The 27,409-nt window shown below is 47.4% G+C and overlaps 2 protein-coding genes across 8 annotated transcripts in view; both read right to left on the reverse strand.

The window, feature by feature from the left end:
- Positions 1-1,962, reverse strand: part of BFSP2 (beaded filament structural protein 2) — a 68,804-nt gene extending 66,842 nt beyond the window's left edge. Inside the window, exon 1 of the mRNA XM_060638691.2 lies at positions 1,340-1,962. Coding sequence (XP_060494674.1) covers positions 1,340-1,831 — 492 coding nt within the window. The 5' untranslated portion in view covers positions 1,832-1,962. The remainder of the gene's footprint in view (positions 1-1,339) is intronic.
- A 2,182-nt stretch (positions 1,963-4,144) lies between these two features.
- The window catches only part of TMEM108 (transmembrane protein 108), a 402,326-nt gene continuing 379,061 nt past the window's right edge, over positions 4,145-27,409 (reverse strand). For 5 of the 7 annotated variants that reach the window (XM_060638683.3, XM_060638681.3, XM_060638679.3 and 2 more), the window contains 3 exons: positions 19,145-20,572; positions 10,285-10,439; positions 4,146-6,020 (listed from right to left, as the gene is read on the reverse strand). In XM_060638683.3, coding sequence (XP_060494666.1) covers positions 5,898-6,020; positions 10,285-10,439; positions 19,145-20,572 — 1,706 coding nt within the window. In that variant the 3' untranslated portion in view covers positions 4,146-5,897. Of the gene's footprint in view, positions 6,021-10,284; positions 10,440-19,144; positions 20,573-27,409 lie in introns of all 7 variants that reach the window. The other 2 variants (XM_078432333.2, XM_060638689.3) reach the window with 1 other exon arrangement.

A 27,409-nucleotide genomic window follows, 5' to 3' on the forward strand; every position in this document is an offset into this window, starting at 1 on the left:
CTGATGAGATATGCAATGCTGGCTGGAGTCCCAGTGGTGGAACCATAGGCCGCAGGCCAGACGTGACAGATGAGCTCAGCATTCTGCAGCAATCACCCTGGAGAGCACATCCTGACCAAGCAAGGGGGAATGATGAAACCTCTGTGTCCTGCCCTGTCCCATGAGATAGCCACTGGCCACATGTGGCTATTTAAATCTATTATTATTATTATTATTAATTAATATAGAAAGAAAGAGCACACACAGGGCAGGGCAGAGGGAGGGAGAGAGAGAGAGAGAGAGAGAGAGAGAGAGAGAGAATCTTAAGCAGGCTCCACACTCAGCGCTGAGCCTGACCTGGGGCTTGATCTCATAACCCTAGGATCACAACCTGAGCTGAAGTCAAGAGTCAGATGCTCAACTGACTGAGCCACCCAGGAGCCCATATTTACATTTAAATAAAATAAAATAAAATAAAATAAACATAAAAACAAAAATTCAATTCCTTATCTTATTAGCCACATTTCACGTGCTCAATAGCCATATGTGGCTAGTGGCTACCAGACTGGACAGTGTGGGTATAGGACATTTCAATCACGGCAGAAAGTTCTATTTCAGTGTCAATTATTTCATTAATATTTTAAATATTGACTACATGTTGAAATAACATTTAAAATATACTGAGTTAAATAAGATATGCTAATATTAACTTTACCTGTTTCTTTTTTACTTTTTTTTTACTGTGGGTAATGGAAACTTTTTAATTACCCTGTGGCTCCTATTTCTATTGGACAGCGCTGTAGTCGATGGATACAGGAACACACCCCCATTTATCCATTGTTTTTAATGCCATATCCATTCGATGGTGTTCCATTTGATGATGTCTGTAAAAACCCTTGCTTAATACAAAGGGTACAGAGTCAGCCCAGGCTAATGGGATGAATGCAAGCTTTGGAACTGGAACAATTTGGGCTCAAAGCTCAGCTTCCCTATGGGCTGCATGATCTGGACAAATTACTTAATTTCTTTGTGCCTCAGTTTTCTCATCTGAAAAATACAGTCAGTGAATAAGTCCCTGCCTAGCATTGCTTTGAACACAGGAGACAGTGCATGTACAGGGACTCCTATGGACCTGGCCCTTAGTCTACCTCAGTAAATGGCGACTGTCATTGTTATCACTGTCATCAGTATTTCTGAGCATGAAAGAGTAAGAGGCTATGGTCAGTTTCTTTGGCCTGAGACCATTCACTCCCCTGCCCCTGCCTCAGCATCCTTGCTCTCTGATGATGACCCCCCAGGCATCTGTGAGCATCCTCTCTTGGCCCTACACAAAGCCCTTGGGCATAGCCCACGTACTCACCTGTTGGCAGCTGCTGGCCCAGGAAGCCCTGAGGGCACCCCAGCTTTCGGAGCGTGTGGCCTTGCTCTCCAGGTGCACGCGCAGTTGTGCCTCCAGCTCCTGGCTGATGTTCTCGAGGGCATGAACCTTGGCCATGTATTCCACCAGGCAACCCCCCAGGTCCTCAACGGCACCGAGGTTCCTCTCCAGGCCTGGAGCTGGTGCTGTGGCCAGACCTGAGCTCCGCAGGCCCTGCAGGAAAACACTGCTGATGCCCAGGGCCCGGCGTGTCACGCGGGTGCCCAGGCCACCTGTGTACCCACTGGGCACCATCCCTACATAGACTCTGGGTCCTCGGACGAGACCACCCATGGCATTGGTCCTGGAGGCTGGGGGGCTATCCAGGGAGGATGATGACCATGTTCCCCCAAAGGACGCCCTGTGCCTCTGGAGGGGCAAGCTGGAGCTGGCACCGGTGGGCATGTCCACCACCACTCGCCTGCTGCTCGTCATCCCTTCTGCCTCTGCTGTGCCTAGTGGGCTTACAGAGCCCAGTGACTTTTGGTTTCCAGCCCCAGTGTCCCTGTGGCTCAGTTGTGGGCCTCTCTGGAAGCTCCCCTATCCCCAGGGCTGCTTTGTCTGCTGTTTTCCATGAGCTTCCACCATTCACCGAGCTGAAAGGGAAACAGGCCCTGCCCAGGGTTGCGTGCAGAAAGGCACTCATGCATTCTCTGCAAGGTCATGTGCCTGACCTCCCAGATTTTTCTGCTGGTGATGGGGGTGCTGGATCAGTGCGGACTGTGGGGGTGGCTCATCTGGATTTGTGTACTTTACTACCTAAGAGAGAGCAAGGCAGGCATCAAGCAGCCCATTTCACAGATGAGTAAACTGAGACCCAAAGGCCTCAGATCACAAGTGTAGTGATCCAGGACTGAATCCAGGTGTTCCAGGGCCAATTTCAGAGCTTTCTACATCCTTACATGTGTTGTGTATGTAAATGTGTGAATGTGCATGCACGTCCACACAGGTAATAGAGGATGGAAATGGATGTGAACCAGCCACAGTGGGAGGCAGCCCCATGAACTGAAGAGAAACAAACCAAACCTGTTGCCTCCCTTCCCCTCCTTCAGTCTTGGTAGCAGCTTCAGGTCCTTCTGTGGCATTTTTCTTCCCCCAACACTGCTATTTATCAGCTGCTTGACCATGGCCACGTTGCTTCACCTTTCTGGATCTTGCTTTCCATGCACTGGCCTGAGCTCTCCCTAATGCAGTAGTGCAAGGGATCCTGGGAATTCAGGTCCCACACATGTTGGGCACCTTTTATGATGTAGCTGTTCCCTACACCTCTGTTTCTCCATTTGCCAGAAAACTAGTAAGTCAAAACAAAGAGAAGGTTTTCCAGTAAGTTCTTTAAGGGTGGGTGCTTCAAGTTAGGTTTTGATGACACCCCCTGGGTTTTAATTCCTGCTGTCAGCATCCAGTAAGGCATGTTGTTATGGTCACACCTCAATTACTTTCCCAGATCTAGAAAAGATCCTCTTTGTTATCCTGAGATAACAAAATGGACCTAAATAAACCCCACTGCACGTAAGTTTTACAGTAGAGAAACCAAGTAGCCAAAACCCAGACCTGGATATTTATCCCAAATCCTGCACCACGGGGACGTACCTCAAGTGAGAGAAGGGGAAGGTAGCCAATTTCTAGTAAGTACTGAATCTATCCTAGTGCTGTACATAATTTCCATACTTTGTTTCATTGAATTCTCAATTTAACCTTGGAAGGTAGGTACAGGGTTGACATGTACTGCTATTTGGGCTGTGCACTTTACAATTCCAGAAGTATCATCACATGTCAAATGATCAGTTATTGACTCCTTATGTGATGAAGATCCTGAAAGCTGCAATGACTTTTCCAAGGTCCCCTATCCAGAAAATAACAGAGCTAGGACAAGAAAATCTCATCTGACCCCTAGTCCAGTGACTTATGTAGGACGCCCTCTGTCTCCCACCACCTAGAGAACAGGGTACTATCCAAAGTCACACAAGCAGAGTTCAAAACTACAGTTACCTACTGGGATATTCTATGTGCTCTTCCTTGCTGATTAGGACACCATAACTTTTTTCCCCCTTTCTACTTTGTCTGAGTTGACACAGAAGATACTGTATAAATATCAATGTTGGTATATGATGAACAGATTAAGGAACCAACTTGATCAAGTAAAAGGTGGCAGTGTCCTTATTTAGACATGGCATTCTTGGTGCAAACACCACCTCTGAGGCACCCTATAGGCCCCACCGCACCCGCCAGACTCTTATAATAACATCTTCCTAGCACAGGGGGTGCTGCCTGGGTCTTGAGGGGCTGCAGGAATTTCAGGGTGTATCATCCAAGGCTAAATGAAGGGTTCAAACTACTGATGAAGCTGTTTGCACAGGTGTCATGTTTAGGCACTGTTATTTCCTACAGAATGGTAACTCTCAGTGGACAGGTTAACCCCAGCTTTCTCTGACCTTTCTCTGATACATACAGTAAAACCCCCAGCCCTGTGGAGGGAGAGGGGAAGAAGGGATGTACCTTAATTGACACCAGAGTTTCCAAAGACCTAAAGAAAGAGGACTTGTGGAGAAGTCACAAACATGTTCTAAAGGATTGGTATTACCAAATGACAAACTGCCAATAGCTCATTACTCATAAAACCCAACTTATTGTTAAAATAGATTAAAAAATACAGATGAACATTAGGCAGTGTCAGGACTTAAGGAAGACTTAAAAGTTATTTTAAAATGAAAAGAATGCAAAATGTATTAGCAACTTAATCCTCTGGCTAGTAAAATAAGTTTATTTATATATACATGGTAGTTGAATTCTGTGGATAAGGAAAAATAAGTCATACATCCACATATATATATATAACATATGTATCTTTGATTACATATATTATATATAATTTTACTTTACAAACAGATTTCTTTCTATATATACGCACACACATTGCTATATTAAATGCAATAGTTAACAGAAATAGAAGGTTAAAAGGTCATACAGCAGCACACTGGGAAATGAATCTCAGAGCAACATTTAACCTGCTTCCTTGTGGTTTGAAGAGTCTTTAAAGAGACACATCCACCAAACTCATGTTAAGTAGGTTCATACAACATTGAGAACACACATTTTTGAAGGCCATCTTAAAAAAAAAAAAAAGAAATGTAGGAAGAAAGGAAAAAGGTATGATAAAAAGACCACAGCAACAACACGAACATACGAATCAACATTCAAGTTCAATTCCCAATCTGACTATAAGAACATCTATATTGAAAATATACTATCAAACTAATTTTCTTTTAGAGAAAGAGTCAAAGCAGTTATCTTCTCTCCCAACCACTCTCTATTAGGGAAAAAGTGAGAAGCAGCCATCTGTGGAAGCCTCTGTTGCGTCTCTGTGGGTCTGAGCCCTCCTGAGCGTGGACAGGCAAGGGGAGCAGTGGAGGGGAGACTGGAGAATGCGAGCTGGATGGCAAGCCTGTCTGCTGACCCACAGGCAGGTCTGCAACACCAGGGAGGGATATCAGGATGTCTTCTCCTAAGTGATCCACTTTAGCAATCTTGTTTAAGATCACAGGAGGGCTTAGAAAATTACAGCCCCATAATTCAAGGCCTCTTAACATGTTCCTCAGGGGCACAGTGTGATGCCTTTTGAGAAAACAAAGCTGAACCCCAATAAACATTTGATCCTTGAAGGAGAGCAAGCATACCAAAGCTCTGGGGCTAGGATCCACATCTAAACCATCTCTAGAGAAAGGCACGAGTTTTAAAGCAGATGTGGGTGTTGGAGAGGATGCAGGAATGTGCTTAAGGGGGGGGGGGGCTTATTTTCCACCAGGGCAAGGCAGTCCTGTTGTTAGCACAGTGGAAGCTCCCTGTCGTGGGATGTTAGGGGGATGTGGCCTTGACGGGACGCCCACGATGTCCTCCACAGGCTCCTGAGGGCTGCATGTTCCTGCCCGCGGTCCTTAACTCGGTTGGAATTACGCTCGACAGCCAATGGTGCCACTGTGCAGGTGCAGGACGTTTATCTGCTGGGGTGGCAAGGTGCTCCCCCTTCCTGCTCTGTGCACAAGTCTACTGCTTCTCCCCCGGTGGCCCACTTGCCTTCACTGGTGTGTACACAGAGGGGGAGGGAAGGGAGTCCCACTGAATCAAGAGGAACCAGAACTTTAAGGAGCACGCAAAGGGCCGTACTCTTGACCAATTTAAAATCGCACCTCTACAGGTCTGTCTCTTCCCTCACCTGCCTGGGGCTGCTGGGACCCCAAGTGCTCAAGGACAGTTATTAAGAGAAGCAATCAATGCAACTGCTTTGCTTAGAAATACCTTTATTTTATAAAGCCACGGATCATTCTGTAAAGTTTTTTTTAAACCACACTTGTAAAAAAGATGTTGACAATTCTTAGGGGGAGAAAAAGCTGAAAATGTTTCTCATTAAGTCAGGGTTACACAAAGGTTATATTTATAATATATATTTGTATATTTATAATTTAGAGACGAATGGTAGGGAACGGCAAAGCAAGGGTTGCTGCTGTTAGATCTCCGACACTTGATCATTTCCCACAAATAGTGTTTCCTGGCAGAAGGGGTTAACAAGGACCATCCCAGTGTCTCTGTAGTCACCGTTGGCTGGGGAGCGGGGCTCTGAGAGCTGGTCCTGGGAGGAGAGAGGCAGGACATGGGATGATCTCAGAGGGTTTAGGCAGTGGCCATTCATAAAGAAATACACACACGAGGACATTTGTTTCCACATGGGATTGCTTTGGTAAACACCTTTCATCATCTTCACTGCCAGTGTGGAGGCGCAGAGCCCTCTCTGCTCTTCTTTCATATTTTTGCAGCAGCTTCTGAACAAGATTTCCTGCTTCCTGAATCACCCCCAGCTCAGGCTGCCAGAGATGGTATTGCTCTCCTTGTAAAAGTCCGAGAGGGCCCGCCACGAGTGACATTCAGCATATCTCAGTGCTCTAGTGGGCAAACCCACACTCTCCCTCCTGCCTCTTTCTCACAGATCTTTGGGAGATGTGGCTGCCTTTCTTCCCTCCACCTTCACACCCTACGCTTGCCCACCTCCTTCCTCTCCTACCACCCACCCGGCAGGGCCTTCAAGGGCTCACTCCTCCCCATCCTGAGTCCTCTCAAAACCTGCTTAGAATTATAGCCTCATTTCTTATAGTACTAGATGGTTCTGAGGTGAAACGACCTGAATCTCTGTGTGACAATGGGTGGTAAGTGAAAAATACAGTCTGTCTCCACAGCCCCAGAAATGGAAAAGCCTACAAATAGGTAATTCACTGATCAGGTCATCTGAATAGCTTTGGCCTCATCCAATAAAGGCTGCAAGCATTTGTGGGCCACTAAATGTCTATACTCAGATTCAGGCCCAGGTATAATTTAGGGGGGAAAAAAAGTCACAGCTTGTCCTAATTCTCAAACACTGAAGTCTCAGAACCTGCAGGCTACATCAGGGCAAAGACTCAGTAATATGCTGAGGCAGAGCTGGCTTAAGCCAGACTTGCTTAGATGTCTCCACTTGAAGAAGACATAATTAATTCTCTCAAGTTTATTTTTAAGCAAAACATGTATAATTTTTGAGGAGTACATATTGCCTTATGGATAATAAGGAGAGAAAGAAAGAAAGGCCATTTGTCAGTAAAATGACTTTCCAGAAGACGAGAATTTCCATCAATGTCTGGAATTGGTTGAGTGCCCATCTCAGAGGCAGACACAGAGTCAGCCCTCTAAGTAAGGAAAACAAGGCAGCATGTCACTGAGGGGACTACCATTCCCATTCTTCACTGGGCTTTGGGTGGAGCTGTGGAGGGGAATTTTGGAGGATGAGATCTGGTGTGTTGTTTTACAGTTTTGTTTTGTTTTGTTTTTTAATGTTTATTTTGGAGAGAGGGAGTGTGAGCAGGGGAGGGGCAGAAAGAGAGGGGGATAGAAGATACAAAGTGGGCTCTGTGCTGACAGCAGTGAGCCTGATGCAGGACTCGAACTCATGAACTGTGAGATCACAACCTGAGCCGAAGCTGGCGGCTCAACCAACTGAGCCACCTAGGCTCCCCCTTTATAGTTCTTACAAAGCAAGTGTTCACCATGGGTGAACCATGTGGACACTTTTTGTAGCATAAAAAAGAAAGTTACTTAAGAAATAACAGACAAGAAAGAAGGAAAAAAAAAAAAAGAAGAAGAGGAGGAAGGGAAGGAAGAGGGGGGGAAAAAAGCATGGAAAAATTTCCAGGCACTTTTTCGGCATCACAGTTTTGCCTGTACAGCCTAGATTTGTGCTTTGCTCTTTCGTCAACCCAGAAGGGGAGCAGGGCACCAGAGAAACTTGCTTAGGCAAAGCACTTGGCAGCCACTGGCCCTGGCAGCCTACAGGGCGGGCGGTAAGGGCTGCCCCGGCTGTGGAGTGTGGGGCACCTGCCCTGTGATGGCAAGGCCGCTCTCGGGGTGGTCCACAGTGCCTGGGTGTGCCCAGAGAGCGGGAACAAACTAACACTGCGCTAAGTAAAGCAGAATGAGGGCAGGAGGCCTGCTGGGAGGGAAACAGCCATAAAGCCCGTGCTGAAGCCAAACTGACTTTTTTGCTGCTGGTTCTGCTGCAAACTCCTGACCCTGGGAGGGTGACTGCTGGAGGCAGCCTCTATTAGAGCCTCTGGCTTGTGTCTGATGGCAGCCCAGGTGCCCTGGGCTGGAATGACTAACTGGGACGCTGCACAGGCAGGGCCCTTTCTATAGTAAGCTCACAGGCACAGCCCTTTGGCTTTGGTTTTCATTTATCAGTTTGCAAAGAGATTATGAGAAATTTATTTATTTAAACGTTTTTTAACGTTTATTTATTCATTTTGAGAGAGAGCGAGCGAGCAGGGGAGGGGTGGAGAGGGGGGAGAGAGAAAATCCCAAGCAGTCTCTGTGCCTTCAGCACAGCCTGACACGGCGCTCGATCTCATGAACCGTGAGATCATGACTTGAGCCGAAATCAAGAATCGGACACTTAACTGAGTCACCGAGGCACCCCAGGAATATAAGAAATTTAGAGTTCAGGGATTCACAGCCCACATTCAAAGTGTGGCCAGCCCCTCTGCTAACTTAGCCATTTTTCGCTCATTATAATAGTTTTCATTTTTATTTTTTATTGAAGTTTAGTTGACATTCAGTATTATTTTAGTTTTAGGTGTACAACATAGTGATCTGTCAATTGTCTGCATGATGAAATGTTCACCACAATGACTGTAGCTACCACTTTTGCTATGCAGGATGTGCACTGACCATACTAAAGGTCACTGCTTTCATGAAGCCTGTCCCTCTGTCCTTCAGTTAAAATTTTTTATTGAGCGTCCACTGTGTGTTAGGCTGTGGGCTGGGTGATGGATCAATAATGAACAAAACTTGTGGTTCATTCATGTGATAAACATTTACCAAGCACCTAGCAAGTGCTGGGCACTGTTCTAGGTGCTAGGGATAGAGTGGTGAAAAGAACAAACAGGGCTCCTGCCCTCAGGCAGCAGAGACAGATGACAGGCCTGAGTGATAGGGAGAAGTCATTGAGGTGAACATGAGGGGGTGCTGGGGAGGGACAGATGACATTCCAGCAGAGGGGAGAGTCATGCACAGCCCTAGAACAGAATGTAACTTGGTGCCATAAAGAAATGCAAAGAAATCTGGTGTGGCTAGAGCTTAGCAAATGAGAGAGAGAGTGGAGTGACGTGAGGCTGGAGAGTCGGGCCAGGGCCGGGCCAACCTCCCAGGCCCTGTAGATGACTCTGAACTTTAACTTGAGAGCACCAGGAAGCTACTGAAGGGCTCTGAGTACATGAGCGATGTGATCACATTTATGTTTGTAAAAGCCCACTCTGGCTGCTGCGGGGGATGGATCTGCAGGGGAAGAGGGCACTGTGTCTCCAGAAGAACTCTTCTTGGCTCTCCCTGCTTTTACTCAGATGTCTGCCATCTTTCTCCTGGACCTTGATTGGTCCCAGCTGGTCTACTTATTTTGAGTCTTTCTTCCGGTCATCCCATCCATTCATCCATCCATTAAACCACCCTTCCTTTCCTTCCTATTCACTCACTACTCACGTATACAGTGCCTTCATCAGACCATTGGCACAATCTTTCTAAAACTAGGCCACACAAAGCTCAAAACTTTCAATGACCCTCCACTGCCCAAGACTAAAGTATGAACTCCATTCAAGCCCATTCAAGCCCATGCCCAACCCATGTACCTTTCCTGATGTGTCCTGGCCTCTGCCCCACCTGTGTGAGTGTAGAAGGAACACCTCAAAGCCTGGCTCTCTCACTGGCCAGACAGGTGTCTGGGCAAACACTTCTTGACCCAGTGTATTCTTTTCCCCCATGATATGCTGTGTCCAGTCCACATCCTCACCTTTACTCAGGCTACTTACTTTGCTGGGAAACCTGTCAAAATCCATTTATCCTTCCGAAACCCCACTGTGAAGGCCTTCTTCTCCTAGGTTTCTATACCTCTGCAACTCTTCTTGTATCTCCCCTAGTTTGTTTGCTTTGGAATGATGTGTGGGGCTCATCATACCTCAACCACATCTTGGAATCTGGGCCCCCTGAGAGCAAGCTCTCATCTTGACAGTTCCCAGGGACTGCCTGCCACAAGCTGGGTCCTCAGTGAATACTTATCGAACCGTTCCCAGAAACTAGAGGTCCCAAGAACAGTGCTTCCCAAACTTTAACATATGTAGAAGGCACCTGGGAATTCTTGCTAAAATACAGATTGACCCAGTAGGACTGGGTGGGGCCTGCAGTCTCCTGGTCCAGAGACCACCCTTCAAGGAACAAGACACTGAGAAGCAAGCAGAGGCTCCATAGCTTACTTTGGAGCCTGGGCTTTTCCCTGTGCTGGAGCCAGACCTTTCAGGGGCACCCCTTGGTTTGGGGCTCATTACCTCAGAGGTTTCAAGGGACTGGATCTCCCTTGGTAACTCCACAGCATGCTTGTTGAAGTAGTCCATGGTGATGGCATTGTTCCAGTAGCTCAGATTGTTCTCTGGGTTGGCCGTCTTTTTCTTCCTCCTCAGGCAGCACACTGTCAGCAAGACGGCTGTGGAGAGAGTCCAAGTTAGAGACAGGGGAGGGAGACAACAAGCATGGAGCCAGAGTGCTGAGTGACAGGTGCCAGTCTCCAGGTGGGGCTGTGATGGCCATACAAGCAACCACTTACTCCATCAGTCAATTTGTTTGCTTGTTCGTTCAACAGTTATCTACATACGCTGAATGCCTACTGTGGGCCAGGTTCTGGGAGAGAGAGAATGAAAAAAAAAACCACAAGGCTGCCCTGCATGATAAACATCCCTCCTAGTGTGTATAAGGAGGGATACTCGGGATGAGGGGCAGGGTCACATGATCTATGATAAACAAAATGAATAAATAAGATAAATTCAGATAGCAGTAACTGAAGAAAGAAAATAAAACAGGGTGAAGTGAGAAAGACAATGGACAGGGGTTGGGGAGAGAATGCTTTAGGGTCATCATGTAAGGCTTTCCTGAGGTGACCTTAAAGCTGAGAACAGAATATGGAGAAGGAGCTGGACAAGAGCAGAATGGGGCAGTATGCCCCAGGTAGAGAGAACAGCATGTGCAAAGGGACCGAGGCGGGGACACACTTGATGTGAGTGAAAAGAGTAGCCTGGCTGGAGTGTAGGGGAGTGAGGTAGGAGATGAAGCCAGGGTCATGTCCAGTGACTGCATCCATAGGGCTCACAGGCAAGAGGCCTGGATATAATTTCAGATATCTGTGGGTGCTGCACTGCCACTCCTTGAGTTTGCTCCAAGAAAAGGCCTTGCTCATTTGGTGGAAAGGCTTAGAGAATGGCTGTGTGCTCTCAGTTGCACTGCTGGACTGGTGAGAATTCTCAGCCAGAGTGGGAGTATGGCAGAAAGAGGAACAGGACTTGGTGAACTTTACAAAATGAGCCCTTGAATACCACAGAGGCACTTGATGGTAGAGACTTAGAATAGTATTACTGAGCAGAGGTCTTGGACCCTGATAAAACAGCTGCTCCGGCACCATAATCATCACCTCCACTATCACCAACCTCCTCCTCCTCTTAAAAAAAAAAAAAAAAGAAAAAAAAAGAAGCTTCTAACAGTTATATAGTGTTTATGTGTCAGGAAGGTTTCCCAGCACTTTAGAAATATTAATTAATTTAATCTTCCACTTCACTCCATGAGGTACTTTTAGGGTTCCCATTTTGCAGGCAGGAAAACCGAGACTCAGAAAAGTGAAGCGACTTGCCCAAGAGCAAACCCAGACATCTGGACTCCATAGTCTGTGCTCTTAACCATTCATGATTCTGCCTCACAAAGACTGATGCGCAGAAGTCCACACTGCACAAATGGGCCTGATCGGGGCTCTACGCAGCTTGATGTGTGACCCCGTCTGTCCAATCTTTGAGATTTGCAGGGCCCCAGGGAGGAAGGAGTATGTTTGGATTTTGCTTATGAATCAGGTGTGAACAGAGGGCCTTCGGCATGCCAACGGGGAAGGCTTTTGAAGTTGGGGAGGTAAGGTGGCCTGTCCAGGCTCACACAGTGCAACGGGTGATGTTTTGACAAGGGTGACAGTAACCCTCTTGGGGAGAAGCCAGTAAATGAAGACTGGGCATCCCTTGCCCAACTCATCATCACCACAGCCTGTGCAGTGGCTGAAACTCCAGGCCAGGGGTGGGCAGGGCTGCACTTAACATCCTGGAGGTGCCAACCATGTGTGCTCCAGAGGGGACCCCAGGCTGAGCATTCCAGAGGCCGGCACCAAGATAGCAATGACCACCAGGGGGCAGCAGAGTGTCAGCTCTGTTCGCAGCAGCCTGAGGGTTAGCCAGCATCAGGGCGCCTGTACTTGCCAGGGTGTGGGGTACCTGAAAAAGCTGGCACCCACACAGGCTAAGACCACAGGGCCCACCCTGTAGGCCCCTACAGGATGATGTAGGAATTCTGTAACTCTCTTATCTCAACCTGAAAAGGCCTCCAGACAAGACTGAGGTTGGGCAAGTTTCTATTGATCCAATCTACTTTGACGAGAAAGACTTCTCTAATTTGCTCATTATTCTTCCATGTCCCCTTAAAAAAGTTTTAAAGATATAAAGGAGATTTCTGAATGTTTGAGCTAAAAGGAATTTTAGATTGGCTGGTATAGACTTTTTTAAATTTTGAAAAATTTCCAAATTCAAGTTCTCCTTTCTTCTCTCCCTTCCTTCCAAAGACGGGGGTGGTTGGAGGATGAATGGGGGTGAGGAAGGGGAGCTGCAGAACTCAGCCTGAAAATCTGCTAATTTAGGGACTCTCCTTATTTTACAGATGAGAAGACTGTGGTCCAAAGCATCCAGCTGACTTGCCACAGGTCACAGGTCTGCGAGTGGCAGGGCTGGGGCAAGACCCTAGGTCCTGTGTCCCTTTTTCTGGCATCTTTATTATTCATTGTCACTACCTTTCTACCCTGCTCCTGGAACTGGGATGGTTAAGTGGCCTGAGGGGGGGATTCGAACTGGTGAAACAGAAACCATAAAGAGAGGGTTAGGCTGCAGTGAACTCATGCTGCTAACCTGGGCTGGCACAGGGTGCAGAGTCCAGGTCCTCTGACTCCTAGTCCAGTGCTCCCTCAAGCCCACACTGCCCCTGGCTCCAGAGCCAGGGCCTGTTTAGAATGTGGGACCAGGACCCTGTCTCGATGGGAAGGGCTGGCCTGCTTGCAGGATGGCCTGGGGATTGGAATAGGGGGCTCAGTTCCTAGCTTTCTCTCCTCAAGTGTTGTTAGTGCTCTAGGCCTGACTGTTTCTCTCCAGGAGTTCCCAGTGCCTCTCAAGTGCCATTTCATTTATATAATAGAAGCTGGCCTGAGATAGAAAGAGCTTGGGCTTGGAGTCCACAAGACCTGGGTTGAAGTCTGACTGCTGCACGTTACACTAGGTAAGTCATTTCCTCATACTGACTGCTATGGACTCACAGGGCTGTAATGAGAGCTAGAGATCATGAATGCAAAATGCTGAGCAAACTGCAGGATGCACAGTGGGTGCTTAATTAATGACAGCTTTCTTCTTGTTCTTCCAGTACCCTCCACAAGAGAGATGTAGAAAGAAATACCGGGCTGCATGACTGTTGAGTGGCTCAAGGCCAAGGCACCACCTGTGGTTTAGAACTTTCATTGTTTTGCTGGCCTGACCTTTCATCTAAGAAAGAAAAGTACAGTTCAGATTTATGGAGTCTCTAATACATGCCCAGGGCTGACCTAGGCACTTTATAGTCTGATTTAACCTTCAAAATAGCTCTCTGAGAAAGGTGCTGTTACTCTTCCCCTTTGCACAAGTGGCAACTGAAGCTCATGGAAGTTAACAAATTGATCTTGATCACTCAGGTAATTAACAGAACCTGACCTGAGTCTTTGTGACCCTCAGAGTGATGCTTGTTGTGTGAGATCACCCTGAACATGGCTGGGAACACATCTAAGGCATGTGGAAGCACTTGGTAAAGGACACAACTCTGGGCAAACACAAGCCCATGCTGGCATCTGCCTCTTCAAGGTCCTGAACTAACATAGAGGATGCTAGTCCTATTTTTATAGGTGAGGAAACATTGGACTGACAGTTAAATAACTTGTCCAAGCCCCACAGGTGGCCGGCAGGAGAGCTGGCATGACATCCAGGTATGTTTGAGTCCATGAGCCAAGCTTTTCTGTCACACCAGCCTTCTTCTCCAATGATTTATGCAGCAGAACAGGGGCACCTGGGTGGCTCAGTTGGTTGAGTGTCTGACTCTTGATTTCAGCTCAAGCCATGATTTTGCTGTTTGTTCTTGGGATCAAGCTCCAGGTTGGGCTCCGGGCTGGCAGCATGGAGCCTGCTTGGAATTCTCTCTCTCCTGCTCTCTCTTTACCCCTCCTCTGCTCGCTCTCTCTCAATCTCTCACATAAAATAAATAAATGAACAGTTTTAAAAAAGTGTTAGAAAGTTAGAAGACAGGGAGGTGTGACATATTTCAGTTTGGGCACTTCGTTTTATAGAGGAGAAGCCTGACACCCTGGAGGGAAGGATTGGTCCAGTGGTGCCGGCCTGAGGGGCCAGACTGTGGACCATCGTTTCCCACCTTTGGGCGTTTGGGAAGGAGGCCAGGCTCAAAACGAGGCTATGGGCCTCAGGAAAGCAGGTTTAGGGGCTGTCTGGCTCCCCATCCTGGTGTGTGGGACTAGAAGGCCCCCAGCAGGAGGTGCTGACTGGGAAGCAGAGATGAGCTGTGAGAACATAGGTATGACACTGTGGTCCAGCTGAAGTGACATCCCCTGGCCCTGAGGCTGCTCCCCACCACCCTGGCTTCAGTTAGCTCATAAGCCCCAAGGAGACAAACCTCCTGGACACACTTCCTTCTCATTCCAATTTATTCTATTCTTCTCATGGAAAGAGTAACTCTGACCCGTGTCTTCTTATGTAATAACTACAAAGTCATTTTGGGCCTATAAAAAACACACACATATATATGTATGTGTGTATGTGTGTGTGTATACACACACACACACACATATATTTTATACACACATACACATACATAACTAAATACACACACATTCAGATTGGACTAACATTCACAGAACAATGAACATAGCCAAGAACTACATGACCACAGGATATTTTATCTTGCTGAACGCTACACTGATACTCCAGTGGCATTAAGTGCATGTCTGCAAGAAGCCAGAATGCTCTGGGGTGAGGTGCACATGGACCCTCACATATCCGGGGTCAGAGAGAGTTGCTTCCCGGTTCCAGCCAGGCTCAACTTAGATTGGTATGAAAAACATCTGCTGCTGGCCTGTTTTCTGTTCTCACCCTCCAGAAAGGCTTTCATCTTTTTCAGGGAAGCAGAGTGAAGACATTCTCGAGAACAGATGCGTCATGTGCAAGAGATGCCAGGGAGCCTGGCAGAGCCACAAAACTGACCTCCTGATGAAAACCCAGAGCACTGACGGCAGTGCGGGAGGATCAATTCAGTGCCAGGCCCAGAGGGTTCCGGCAGGAGGTAGTGGGCTCTTTGATTCCTGATGGTGGCAGCAGAGACCAACTCAAGAGCCACATGGCTCCCCTGCCCCAGTCAATTGTGGCCTGGATCCAATCAGTTTCAGTTCTCAGCACATCTGAAACCCTGTGTGGCTGTCTCTGGCATGTCTCAGGAGACAAAGCATTTCTCAGCTGTGGCACATCTAGCCTTCCAGCCATTGGGCGGAGCTTTCAATTTGGAAGGGCTGGTGTAATTGATGACATCCCTTCTTGCGCAGGCCTGAGATTTGCTATGATCACCCCCTGCTTCCAACAGAAGTAGAGGATTCACCCACCTGCCTAGCAACCCTGGCCACCTGAAGTCTGGCTTCTGGTGGATGGAGAAAAGCAGGAACAAGACCAGGGCTGGTCTGAAAAGCCAGGTGTGAGGAAATCTAGGCACACACTTTGTTACCAACCTAGACTGCCTGAAATATCTGGCAAACTGGCAAAGACCCATCTTTGAGGGCAGCAGAGTGAACTTTAGGATAAATGCAGCCACTGGAAGAGGTCTGCTTGTCTAATGACTGGAGTGGGATTAGGCTATGAAAACAGCTGGGATATTTGTTCATCTGTGCTCTGAAAGAGCATGGTATTCTGCAGCTGGACAAATATTCTATCTTGATGTCCCTTGCATCAGGGCCTTCACAGGGCCCCAGAGGACCCACAGGAGTTGGGGCCACGACTAAGGGCAGGGAGCCTTATGTGGAGGCAGCCAGGGCTAAGGCAGGGACCTTAGGAGTGAGAGGTTAGGGGACCCTCCCATGTGGACGACGGAAATGCAAGACAGATGCTAAAGAAGTGGAGTCTGGTTCCAAGAGGCTGCAAGAGTCCACTTTGAACAAAGACTCATATCTTCCTTTACGAAGTGGTATGTTCGGTCCCAGCACCTGAAGGCTCTTTTCAGACTGCCGAAGCATTCTCTGGGTGCGGTTCTAGGCTATGTATTTGCTACTACCTTAGTTGACATTATTATGCATGGTTTAGGCAGCCCATGGGTTTTCTGGCTTTGCAGTAAGATCTGATCTAATTTCAAACTCACACATGTAAAAAGGGCTGTAGAGTCTTTTCAGAACTATAAAACACAGGTGGGTGTGGCCTGTGGGGTGCAGGCTGGATCTACTCTGTGCTGTCCAAACCAGGCAAAGAGAAAGGCCCAGGTGGGGAGAGGGCTCTGGGAGCTGGGGAAGGGAGCCACATCACATATATCAATTCCCTAATGCTTGGCATAGTGCTTGGCACACAACGGGCACTTGGGAAATATTGTGTTGAATCAAACAGATTCTACCACCGGATTTGGGCTGACTTATGTGAGCTAGGACCCTGGAAAAGTCACTTCACCTGGTGACTTATTCCCTCCCTGTAAAGTGTGTTCCTTGCATAGCATGTTTATGTTTTTGTTTTTGTTTTAATCCCTCTGGCTAGTCTGTTTGAAGGATGGAATGATTTTTTTAAAATGGCCATTTATTTTTGAGACAGAGAGAGAGAGAGTGCACAGGAAGGGCAGAGAGCCCAATGTGGGGCTTGAACCTATAAACCATGAGAGCATGACCTGAGCTAAAGCTGGACACTTAATCAACTGAGCCACCCAGGTGCCCCAAGGATGGAATTATTAAAAATAATGGGAACTCACTTTGTAAACTAAAGCCTCTAGAGACATGTAAAGAATAGAAAACTAGAAAGCTGTTTCTAATGTGGTTACTTCTCAAATATGACCATTATTAATAATTTATTGGCTAACAGTGCTACATTTTCTCATTATCATTCTTCTGTTTCAGAAGTGGGCAATCAGTTTTAAGAATTCATTTGTATTTCCATGAAAGACAATAAAGCCACTTAATGAAAGAATAAAATATGCAATCTGCAAACATTTTCACTTTTCCTGAATTGGGTCCTTGAGCAGAAATAGGCCGCCCACTTTTGACATGGAAAGTTTGCTTTGCTTATCAACTAGAAGGAAAAAAAAGCTGGGAGAGGTGGCTTCTGGAAAGAATCCAGAATCTAGATTTTAAAAGATCTTATTGGTATAATGCCAAGCAGAAATTATGTTCATGTTAAAGGCACACACCCCCTGTACTAATGTTCAAATGACCCATGGGTTGAGGAAAGGCTAGGAGAGCTGGCTTAAAAGCCTCCTCTGTGTAAAGTTTCTGGGGTTTCATTCCTCTTGAGATCAGGATGAGCCCATGGTGTGATGTGACGGTACCACCAACAGAGCCGATGCCAGTGTTGGCTTCCTGAATGTGACCGAAATGTCCAGAACAAAGGAGCGACCATCTGCTCTCCTCTGCCATGACTGGGCATGTGAAATGCTGTGCTTCCTTCTAGGAGAGCAGGGATAAACTGGTGGCCATCCAGAGTGGTAGACAAGGGGGAAGTGCCAGGGCAATTTGGCCCTACAAAGAGACTTGAATGAATAGTAATGAGCAACTTGGGAAAAGAAAGGCTGCCCTTGAGTGCCATTTCAAATGTTTTAGGGATTGGTAGATGGACTGGTTTTGTGTGGTTTCAGAGGACATGGCTTAGGACCACAGAGTGGAAATTACAAAGAGGCAAATGTCAGGCTCCCAAGAGAGTTGGGTAACAACCTGAGGGGGTCATAGGAGAATGGGATGTCCAATGAATGAGGAGCACAGGGGGTTTCTCACCCCTAGAAGGGTTCAGAAGGAGGCCATATGATAACTGTTATGGGTGAGCTGAAGCTAAGATCAGTGAGGATTCCTGTGAGGTTATCAGAGAAACTCTAAGAATCTAGGATCAAATACATGGCAAAGACATAAAAGGAAGCCCTAAGGTTCTGAGTGATTATGTTAGGTTCTATATGGAGACATCAGGGAGAAGGTCTCCTGAATTCTCATTAAAGTAATGACAGGGAGCAGCAAGGAGGTGCTGGTGGCCTGGGGAGAGCCCTTCTCCACCAGTACCAGTGGAAGCAATGATGGGATCTACATCGTTATCTAGCTCATACCACCCATGAACAAATAAAACCAGGGAAGAGAGAGAGAAGAGCTAAATTTACATGTAACTCTCAAGGCTCAATTTAGCTATAGGAACTGCTTTTGCCAAGGCTGATAGAAATCCCTGCAAGATCAAAGCTTCATTTCTTCTTTTTTGGAGAAAGAGAGAGAGAGGAGGAGGAGAAGAGATGAGGGATGGGAGAAAAGGCAGGCAGAAAGATGGATATGAAGTGGGAGAGGAAGGTGAAGGCTTTGCTACTTGGAGGTTGTACGTTTAGAAGTGCCAACATTCACCTACGGTGTCTTGGTGCCATGTCACTATAGCCATTAGCAGGCTGCCCTCCAGGGTGAGTGTGGCAGGGTGGTGTCATGACAAGAGCACTGGGTGGGAAGACAGTCCCTTCCCAGGTCTGTCTCTCGCTTAACTTTGGGCTCCTGAGTGAGCCATGGGACCTCTCTAGCTTGGTGTTCCTTTCTAAAAAATGCGGTCAGACTGGACTACTTGGAAGGTTCTCCCCAACTCTTGGGAGCTTTGTCTTTATGATCAGTTAGCATCTGAGCCATAGCCTGGCAGAGCAGAGGACTAGGGGTAGAGATAACCCATGATTCTTGTCCTGCCACCTGGTTTCCTGTAACTCTGGGAAGTTTTGCAGCCTACTGGGTGGGGACTGTCCAACTCTAGGGCAAAGGAACTCTGGGGACTGACAAGATGATGTGGTAGAGGGAGAGGAAGGAGAGAGGGAGGAGTAGGGAGTGGGTGAGGCACTTACAGCAGGAGGAGATGGGCACACTGATGGCCAGGATCACCCAGGCGATGTCCATCTTGCTCAGGCAGATGGTGGCTCTGTGCTGGGGTTTGTCCCCTTCAGCCACATGGGAGATATTCCCTGCTGTTCCAGGCTTCCAGGTCCCAGCAGGAACCAGGCGGTTGAGGAAGTTTCCTGTGGCCGTGGACACCACTGTGGAGAGAGGACTGGGCACCCTGTTGGTCATGGTGGGGGTGGCTGTAGCCTCCTCCTTGGCTTGGAAAACAGTGCTTTCTGAGCCCCCGGTGGGGTGGGCTGGGGCCTGCGAGGTTGAGGATGTTCCCTGAGGAATCCCCTTGGAAGGGGCTGAGACACTGGCATTGAAGGCAGCCTGGGTGGGCCCCGCGGTGGCTGTGAAGACCCCAGAGCTGGTAGATGGAGGTCTGTCGGTGCCAGGGATGACAGTAAGCCAGGAGTCACTGTGGCTGGGGCCATCCTGTGGGTCACCGCGGGGGCGCTGAGAAGGCACTGGGGCAGGTTGTGGGCTGGCAGGGGCACCTGAGGCTACTGTGGTGTCCGGCTCCCCTCCTTGGCTGGTGAAAGTGGAACCACCCCCCTGATCTGCTCTGCTAAGGCCTGGCTTGTCCTCTGCAGGCACAAGGGGGTTGGTGGGTGGTGCCCACGAGGTCCTGCTGGGCGCCATGGTTGTGGTCACTGTCTGGGGCTGTGGTGAGGAAGAAGAACCCCAGAGTGGGTTCCTGGGGGTGAGGGTGGAGGGGTCAGATTCTACAGACCCTGTAAAGTTGCCTTTGTAGATCTGAAAGATCTTCCCTAGGGGCTGCTTCTGCCCCAGATGTGTGGAGCTCTGATTTCGTCCCCGCTGGCCTTCCTTCCTCCCAGAGTGGCCACTGGGTGCAGGCAGGACAGAGCGTGATGAACTGCCGGCCCCCTTTCGGGAAGAGCCTGGGGGCCTGGGAGGCCTGCGCGTGGTAGCCCGGGTGGGTGCTGTGGTGGGACGGCTGCTGGCTCCTGTTGGCTTTGTCAGCAGGATGGTGGGTGCAGCTTCTCCCTGGGGGCGGCCCTCTGAGGGGGAGGATGTGGTTGCCATGGCAGTAGGAAGGGGCCCTGTGGGCAGTGGGCCTTCAGAATGTGGGGTGGTTGCTGTTGCCATAATGGTGGAGATGGTGTTTGTAGGAGGGTGTCCATCTGGATGGGGTGCTGTCATTGCCATGGGAGCTGCAGCCTGTGAGGAGGGTCCATCAGGATAGGGGGTCAGTGTCACCACAGAAGTGGGTGCAGTTGCCATGGATGAGTGTCTGGTAGAGCTGAGGGATTCTGTCACCATGGTGCCTGGGGTGGTGCCTGAGGGGAGGACCTGAAGAGATTCTCTGGGAGATGGTTCCTGGGTGGCAAATACCAGTGCTTCGGTCAGTGCCAAGATCAGGAGGAAGCCTTGAGAGGAAGACAGAGAGAAGAGGTGAAATGCCTGGGGAATAGCTCAGAGTCTGGACCTTCCTTACCCATGAACCTGTAAAGCTCTGGGAACTCAAAGGAAACGTTGGGAGCATTCCAGAGGCCCACACTGCCATCCTGACCCTCATCAGATACAAGATCATGTGAAGTTGGGCAGGTCTATTAGGTAGGTGCTACCCAGCACTGTTGGGGAGAGGCAGCTAAGCTAGTCAGGACCATCCTTTGCTGAGTGCCTGTGAAACGCCATCAGCCCTCCACCCAAAAGCAGCTTCTGAGAACAGGCTGGGCTGGGTGTAGGAAGAAGGCTTGTGGCCTCTGAGTGTCTGCTACCCCTCTGCAGCCAGAGGGTGGTCAAGGCCAGGTTGATCAAAGGGAAGCTGGCAGCTCTATATGGAATGCTTACATAAGCAGAGCTGACCAACTCTCATGCCCTTTCTGAATCTTCCATTTATGGACTAGACAAAGGCAGAAATGGTCAGAAATGCTCTCTTTCTTCAGACCCACTCACCAGGCAAGTAGGGAGGGTCTCTAGACCTCTCCAGAGGACAAAAAATGAACAGGGCAGTCTCTGGCTCTGGGTGAGCTCAAAGAAATCCACAAACAATCCTAAAGCAAGGCAGCGACATCTCAGTGCCATACAAGAGCAACAGGCAGAGGGGGACAAGGGTCCAGAGGGTGACCAGATCTGGTGCCCATACAGCACTTAGCACAGAGCCTAAAAGAGATGCACACTGTGAACACCAGCTGGTTTTGTGGTTCTCATTAATGTTAACTGCTTTTCCTGTGGTGTTCATGTGGCTGAACTCTCTGTGGAAAATCACTTGTGATGCCCAGCCTTTTGAGTAGGAGGACGCCTTTTGAGCATTAAAAGAAAATCATGAGTTTTGCATGATGATCAGCGTGTATGCTTTTGGCTCATTGAGAAAATGCACAAGGACAAAAACCTATAAATTTAAAAATACTTCTAAATGTATGTGGATTTTATGAATCATAATAGCATGTGCCACATTTTACAAATAACACACCACATATAAATGTGAGACATAGGATCTGTTCAGATTATAAACTGGAAGACTGGTCACCCCAATAGAATACATGGGCTGAGAAGAACTGGTCTCCACTGCTGAGGTGTGGCCTGACAGACTTCTAAGGTCTGATTCTGACCTGTGAACTCCTCCTTATTCTTATGAAACCCCTCCTGGTCACTCTCATGCCCTTCCTTCAGCTCTGCTGGCCACACAGACAATGGTAGAGATCTGTCACTATCTGGTAACTCTCTGGAAGCTGCCCTCCCCAACCAGATTCAAGCAAGACAAATGGCCAAAACAGGGGCCCCGGCAGTGATTTCTGCATGTGTGGGACAGTCAGCAAAGCTGCTGACGGGAAGACAGGGGCCCTGGTGAGCTTTCAGAAACAGAAGGGGAGATCATCTCCTGGCATTCCTTTGAAAGGAGGCCTGGGATCACCACTGAGGCCACCTCCGACTTATGTGGAGTGGGGAAGAGTCTGAGCACGGACCTGCTCCCCGTACTCTGCACTTCTAAATTAGTAGGTGGAAGGAGGCCAAGGGACTGCAGATTGAACGGACTGTAGCACATACAGTCTCTAGGACCAACAGTTTGTCCTAAGCGACATATTTTTTTTTCTAAACTTTCATTGGTGACCTAAACCATGTAACAACTGTAAGCTCTGTTTGTTCAAGTCAATCCTAAAAACTGTTTACAGAGCACCTGCTCTGACCCAGTCTCTCACGCTCGATTTAATCCTCACAACCACTCGACAGGGCAGGAAATTGAGATTTCAGGTAGATTAACTAACATGTTCAAAGTCCCACAGTAGCCACAGTATATGAAACCGACTATATCTAAGATGCCTGCTTTTCCTGGTCAGACACACCAGTGATGCAGGAGGAGGAAGCGGCTGACAGGAAGTTGCTGTGCCACGGTGCTCTGATGGGTTCAGGGTTTTTCTAACTCCTCTCTTGCAGTCAAACACCACAGGGACAAACTGTTCTTATGGCTGGGGGTCTTGACCTCGGATGTTTTGAGAGACATTCCCTTATGAGCCTCATAAGTTTACTCATAAGTTCCTTGGTTCAATATAAGTGTTAAAGATTGAATTGTTTCCCCCAAATTCATATGTTGAAGCTCTAACCCCTAGCACCTCAGAATGTCACTGTATTTGGTGACAGGGCCTTTAAAAGGGGTTATTAAGTTAAATGAGGCCATTAGGGGTGGTCCCTAATCCAACTTGACTGGTGTCTTCACAAGAGGAGATTAAGACACACAGAGTGATGCAGACATGATTGTGCACAGAGGAAAGGCCATGTGAGGACACGGTGAGAAGGTGGCCATCTTCAAGTCAAAGGGAGAGGTCTTATCAGAAACCAATCCTGTCAGTACCTTGATCCTGGTCTTCTAGCCTCTAGAACTGTAAGAAAATAAATTTGTGTTGTTTAAGCACCCCAGCCTGTGATACTTTGTTACAGCAGCCTGAGCTAAGACAGGTGTCTTATCTTACATTACAGATATCTCAGAAACAGGAAAGGGAGAGACCAGGGCTTGTGTGAAAGTAGCTTATTTTGGGAAGTGATCCAAGGGGACAACCATGGGGGTCTGAGATGAGTTAAATAGAGAAAATCAATCTGAGCGTAGGTTATGAGTTGATCATGGTGAGCAACTCCTATTTCCTGGGGACCTCTGAGGGGCTGAGTAGACCGCACCTCAAACTGAGTGAGAAGAGCACTCACTTACCCAGCAGCTCCCGTCTCCACTGGTCCAGGGCTGCTCCCCAGGTGCTCATCCCTCTGTACTTCCTCACTCCTGCACGAGGCCCGCGGCCCATGTGGCTGAATAAGAGAAGCCCTGGGCAGAGGGGCTATCAGGGAATGTCTGTGCCCAGCTGGTGGCTGGAGTGACAGCTGGAATTAAAATTAAGGGCCCAGAGGAGTCCTGGGGTCGAACACCAGATGTGTTGGAGACAATCAGAAACCAGAGACCAAGGACATGGCAGTCTTTTGGCAGCAGCACCAAGGGCAGTGCAAAGCTTTCAGAGACCCTGAATGATCCCAGTGACAGGCCTGGGAGTGGGAGAGGAGCCACCCTGGCCTCCAGAACTTCTGCAGCACTCTAGAGGCAGAGGGGTTAACACATCCTAGTCTTTAAAAGACTTGGGGAGAGAAATGTTCCTGATTTTCCCACTGGGAACATTCCAGGGACTAAAATCCCCCCGGCTGGGAAGTAATATGACTACAATCATTTCTTGCTATAAGACTTACAGTGTAAGTAAATGTTTGCCTTTGTTGCTTTTTTTTTTTTTTTTTTTTAAGTTATCAGTGTCCTGTAAGGTTATTTTTCTCTCTGTGAGGACTGTTAAATTACCTCTCAGACCTTTAGACTTTAGAGTAAAACTTTGTTTGGTGCAATGAATGGATACTGTCATCCTGGGTGCACAGAGTTTTCATTTGAAGGATGACATTTAGCTGTCACAGTGAGAGGGGGCCCTAAGAGGTAACTAAATCAAATCTCTTCATTTCACAGAAGAGGCAATGGAAGGAGCAAAGTGACTTGTCCAAGAACACATATCAGGTTGGGGACACAGCCTGGACCACAGCCATTATTTCAAAGCAACTTTCATTTGTGTCATAAAAATTGCTACAATGTTGCACTGCCCAAACACCTCCTTCAACCTCCACTGTTACCTTCACTAAGAAAATAAGACGTGACTTTACCTCTCTTCCTTGACATAAAAGGTTAATAACTTAATGGAAGGGCACACAATGTCACAATAACTGTGCAAGGCCTTCAACCTGGGGCTCCCCTAACAGATGCAAATTTTCATTCAAGTCCCTTTGTGTTGGTCTGCTCACTCCTCTCCCTACAATCTGGGGCTACCGCTTCTTTGAATATCATTTGCATAGATTATGCATAATAGCCTCTGGAGGCTCTAATTCCAAATATGTGAGAGAGACTAAAACTAAAATCTAGCCTGACATGCTTTAAATGTGGAACTGATTTTTAAAGTATCTTGGAATAAGGACAAGTGTGGGGAGTGGAAACTCACAGACTGATGGGTGACCAGATGTCACAGGAAGGCCTCCTCCTACCTAGAAGTCCAATGTATACATGATCTCAGGGCCCAAGGAAAGGAAAAGTCCTCTCTCTTATGTTTATTTGGTTGGCTGCCCACAGTGCATATTAGGCATGATATTTGCATCCGGAAAGGCAAGGAGGGAGTTGGTGAAGAGAGAAATGGCTAATTGAATGTACTGAGGTGCTTCTTATGTACTATGCACTGCTTGAAGGGCTAAGCCTCTCCTGATATATTTAATTCTCATAACAACCTGATGAGACAAACACTATCATTAGCTCGCTGTTGCAATGGGGAAAAAGCAGCACAGAGAGGTACAGGAACCTGTCTACTTTCACACAGGTGGGGAATGGTGAACTGTGATTTGACCTGGCACCTTGGCTCCAGAGTCTACACTCTTAGACACTTTCACTCAGGGATCTGCTTGGCACCACACCTTCTCCCATCCATCAGGCTACTCTGCACATTCAAAAGCAATGATCCACAATCTTTTGGGAACTGATTTCCTATTATTGGTCTTTTGGATTTTCTTCCCTCTTACCTGTTTTCTTTCAGGGCTCTATATGACAGATTTGATGTTGTTTTTAATAAGATGGCCAATTAACTTTATCCTGTAAGTAACTAGGGAAACTTGTTGTTGTACAATAAAAGGGCCTTAATTCTGCTCTTCTCCAATCTTGACATATCATGTATACTGCTGTTTAAGTTTTGTCTTAAAATTGCTTACACACACACACACACACACACACACACACACACACACATTTCTTACATGGAAAAAAATTCCCTTCCACAGCTAAACAATTCTATTTCATTTTCCTTGTAATTTAAATGTCTTCATCTTCTAAGTAGAGTTTCCCTCCCCATTAAACTAGATTTCTACTGCCAGACATTTTCCCCATTGCTTTAAACTCTGTGACAGAATCATAGAATCAGGAGTCTGAGAAGTCTTCTGAGCCACCCCTGTCACCAAGCAAGAGGGCAGCTCACCCATCTTTTGCAAGTTCAAGGACACTCTACCCACCAAGAGATAGGATCAGTTTCCTCTCTCCTTGGCCCTACGTAGGCCTTTGTGACCCCTGTGACGAATAGAACAGGGCAGAAGTGATAGCACCTGACTTCCAAGATCAGGACAGAAAAGGTCATGTACATTCTGCAGGTTTCTTTCGGGGGACTTTGAACCCATGTACGAAGTCCAGTGGCCTCCAGGCCACTGTGGAGAGACTGCGTGGAGATTGAGAGGAAGGCCTAAGGAGTCCCAGGTGTTCCAGCCCCAGCTAGGCATCAGACATGACAGTGAAGAAGTCTAGAGACAACTGTGGCCCCAGCCACTGTTGGGTTGCAATCACACAAGACACTCCAAGTAAGAGCTGCCTCAGTAAGCTCAGTCAACTCTAACATTTGGGAACAAAGTAAATGATTAAGCCATTGTTTTGGGGGTAGTTTGTTTTGCAGCAATGAACAACTGGAACACTTAGGAATTTAGCTTCCGCATCTGATGTTTTGACAACAAAAGGAACGTGTATTCACAGCATACCAAGTCTGATCATCAGGGAGTTCTGTTCTCAACATGGGCAGGAACACACCTTCTTGCTAGGAAATGGGCTTTTCTAATTTCAATATTATTACCTTTTAGTAGGAAGGGATGTTAGGACTCTCTGGTATCTAACTCCTTCACTTTATAGATGATAAAGCTTTTTGAAAATTTTTATTAAAAATAATTTAAAAATTAAAAAATATTTTAAAATATTTTTTATTTTATATAGAGAGAAAGCAGGGGAGGGGGCAGAGGAGTGTTTATTTATTTTTGAGAAAGAAAGTACAAGCAGGGGAGGGGCAGAGAAAGAGGGAGACCCAGAATCCGAAGCAGGCTCCAGGTTCTGAGCTATCAGCACAGAGCCTGATGTGGGACTCAAACTCATGAACTGTGAGATCATGACCTGAGCTGAAGTCAGACACTTAACCTACTGAGCCACTGAGGTGTCCCCCTGCTTTTTTTTTTAAATAATTTTTTTAATGTTAGAGAATCTTAAGCAGGCTTCATGCTCAGTGCAGAACCTCAAGTGGGGCTTGATCCCATGACCCAGGGATCATGACTTGAGCTGAAATCAAGAATTGGACGCTGAACCAACTGAGCCACCTGGATGCCCCCCACAATCCTCTCTTTAAATCACTGGTCCTGATATTCTAGTGTGTTCCATCCTCTGAACTTCAATGTTCCCTTTTATTTTAAAGATCAAACATGAAATCTCATTTCTCAGACCATGATTTCCCTCAGAAATAAATATGCATCATTGCCTTTAGGGTGTGCTGGACAAATGCTCTTAAGAGGTACTTATGCTTATGACCGTGGCTTCTTTATGAAACCAGGGAGTTTAAGGTGCAAATCTTTGCTGTTGCCCTCCTTCCAGGTAGTAGCCATACCTGTGGCCTCCAGCTAGCATGAATTTCCTTGTGCTATAACTCTGGGAAGGTAACATAACACAGCTTCCTAATGAAAATATTATATACATATATGAACACACATATGTGCATGCATACACAGCACTGATTCTCTCTTAGGAACAGGAAACAGGCAAGAATTTGCAGCCGGGGTCCTCCTATAATCTCCATGCTAACATATGGTCAATTCATTTGTTTAAAGTCAAAACAGCTACCATGTAGAAGTACCAGGATTTAAATGTAGGTTCTCTGATCTTGGCTGCTTGAGACCCTAGGAACGGAAAG

The sequence above is a fragment of the Panthera onca genome, chromosome C2 (genome assembly GCF_046562875.1).
Source record: "Panthera onca isolate mPanOnc1 chromosome C2, mPanOnc1 haplotype 2, whole genome shotgun sequence".
Lineage (NCBI taxonomy): Eukaryota > Metazoa > Chordata > Mammalia > Carnivora > Felidae > Panthera > Panthera onca.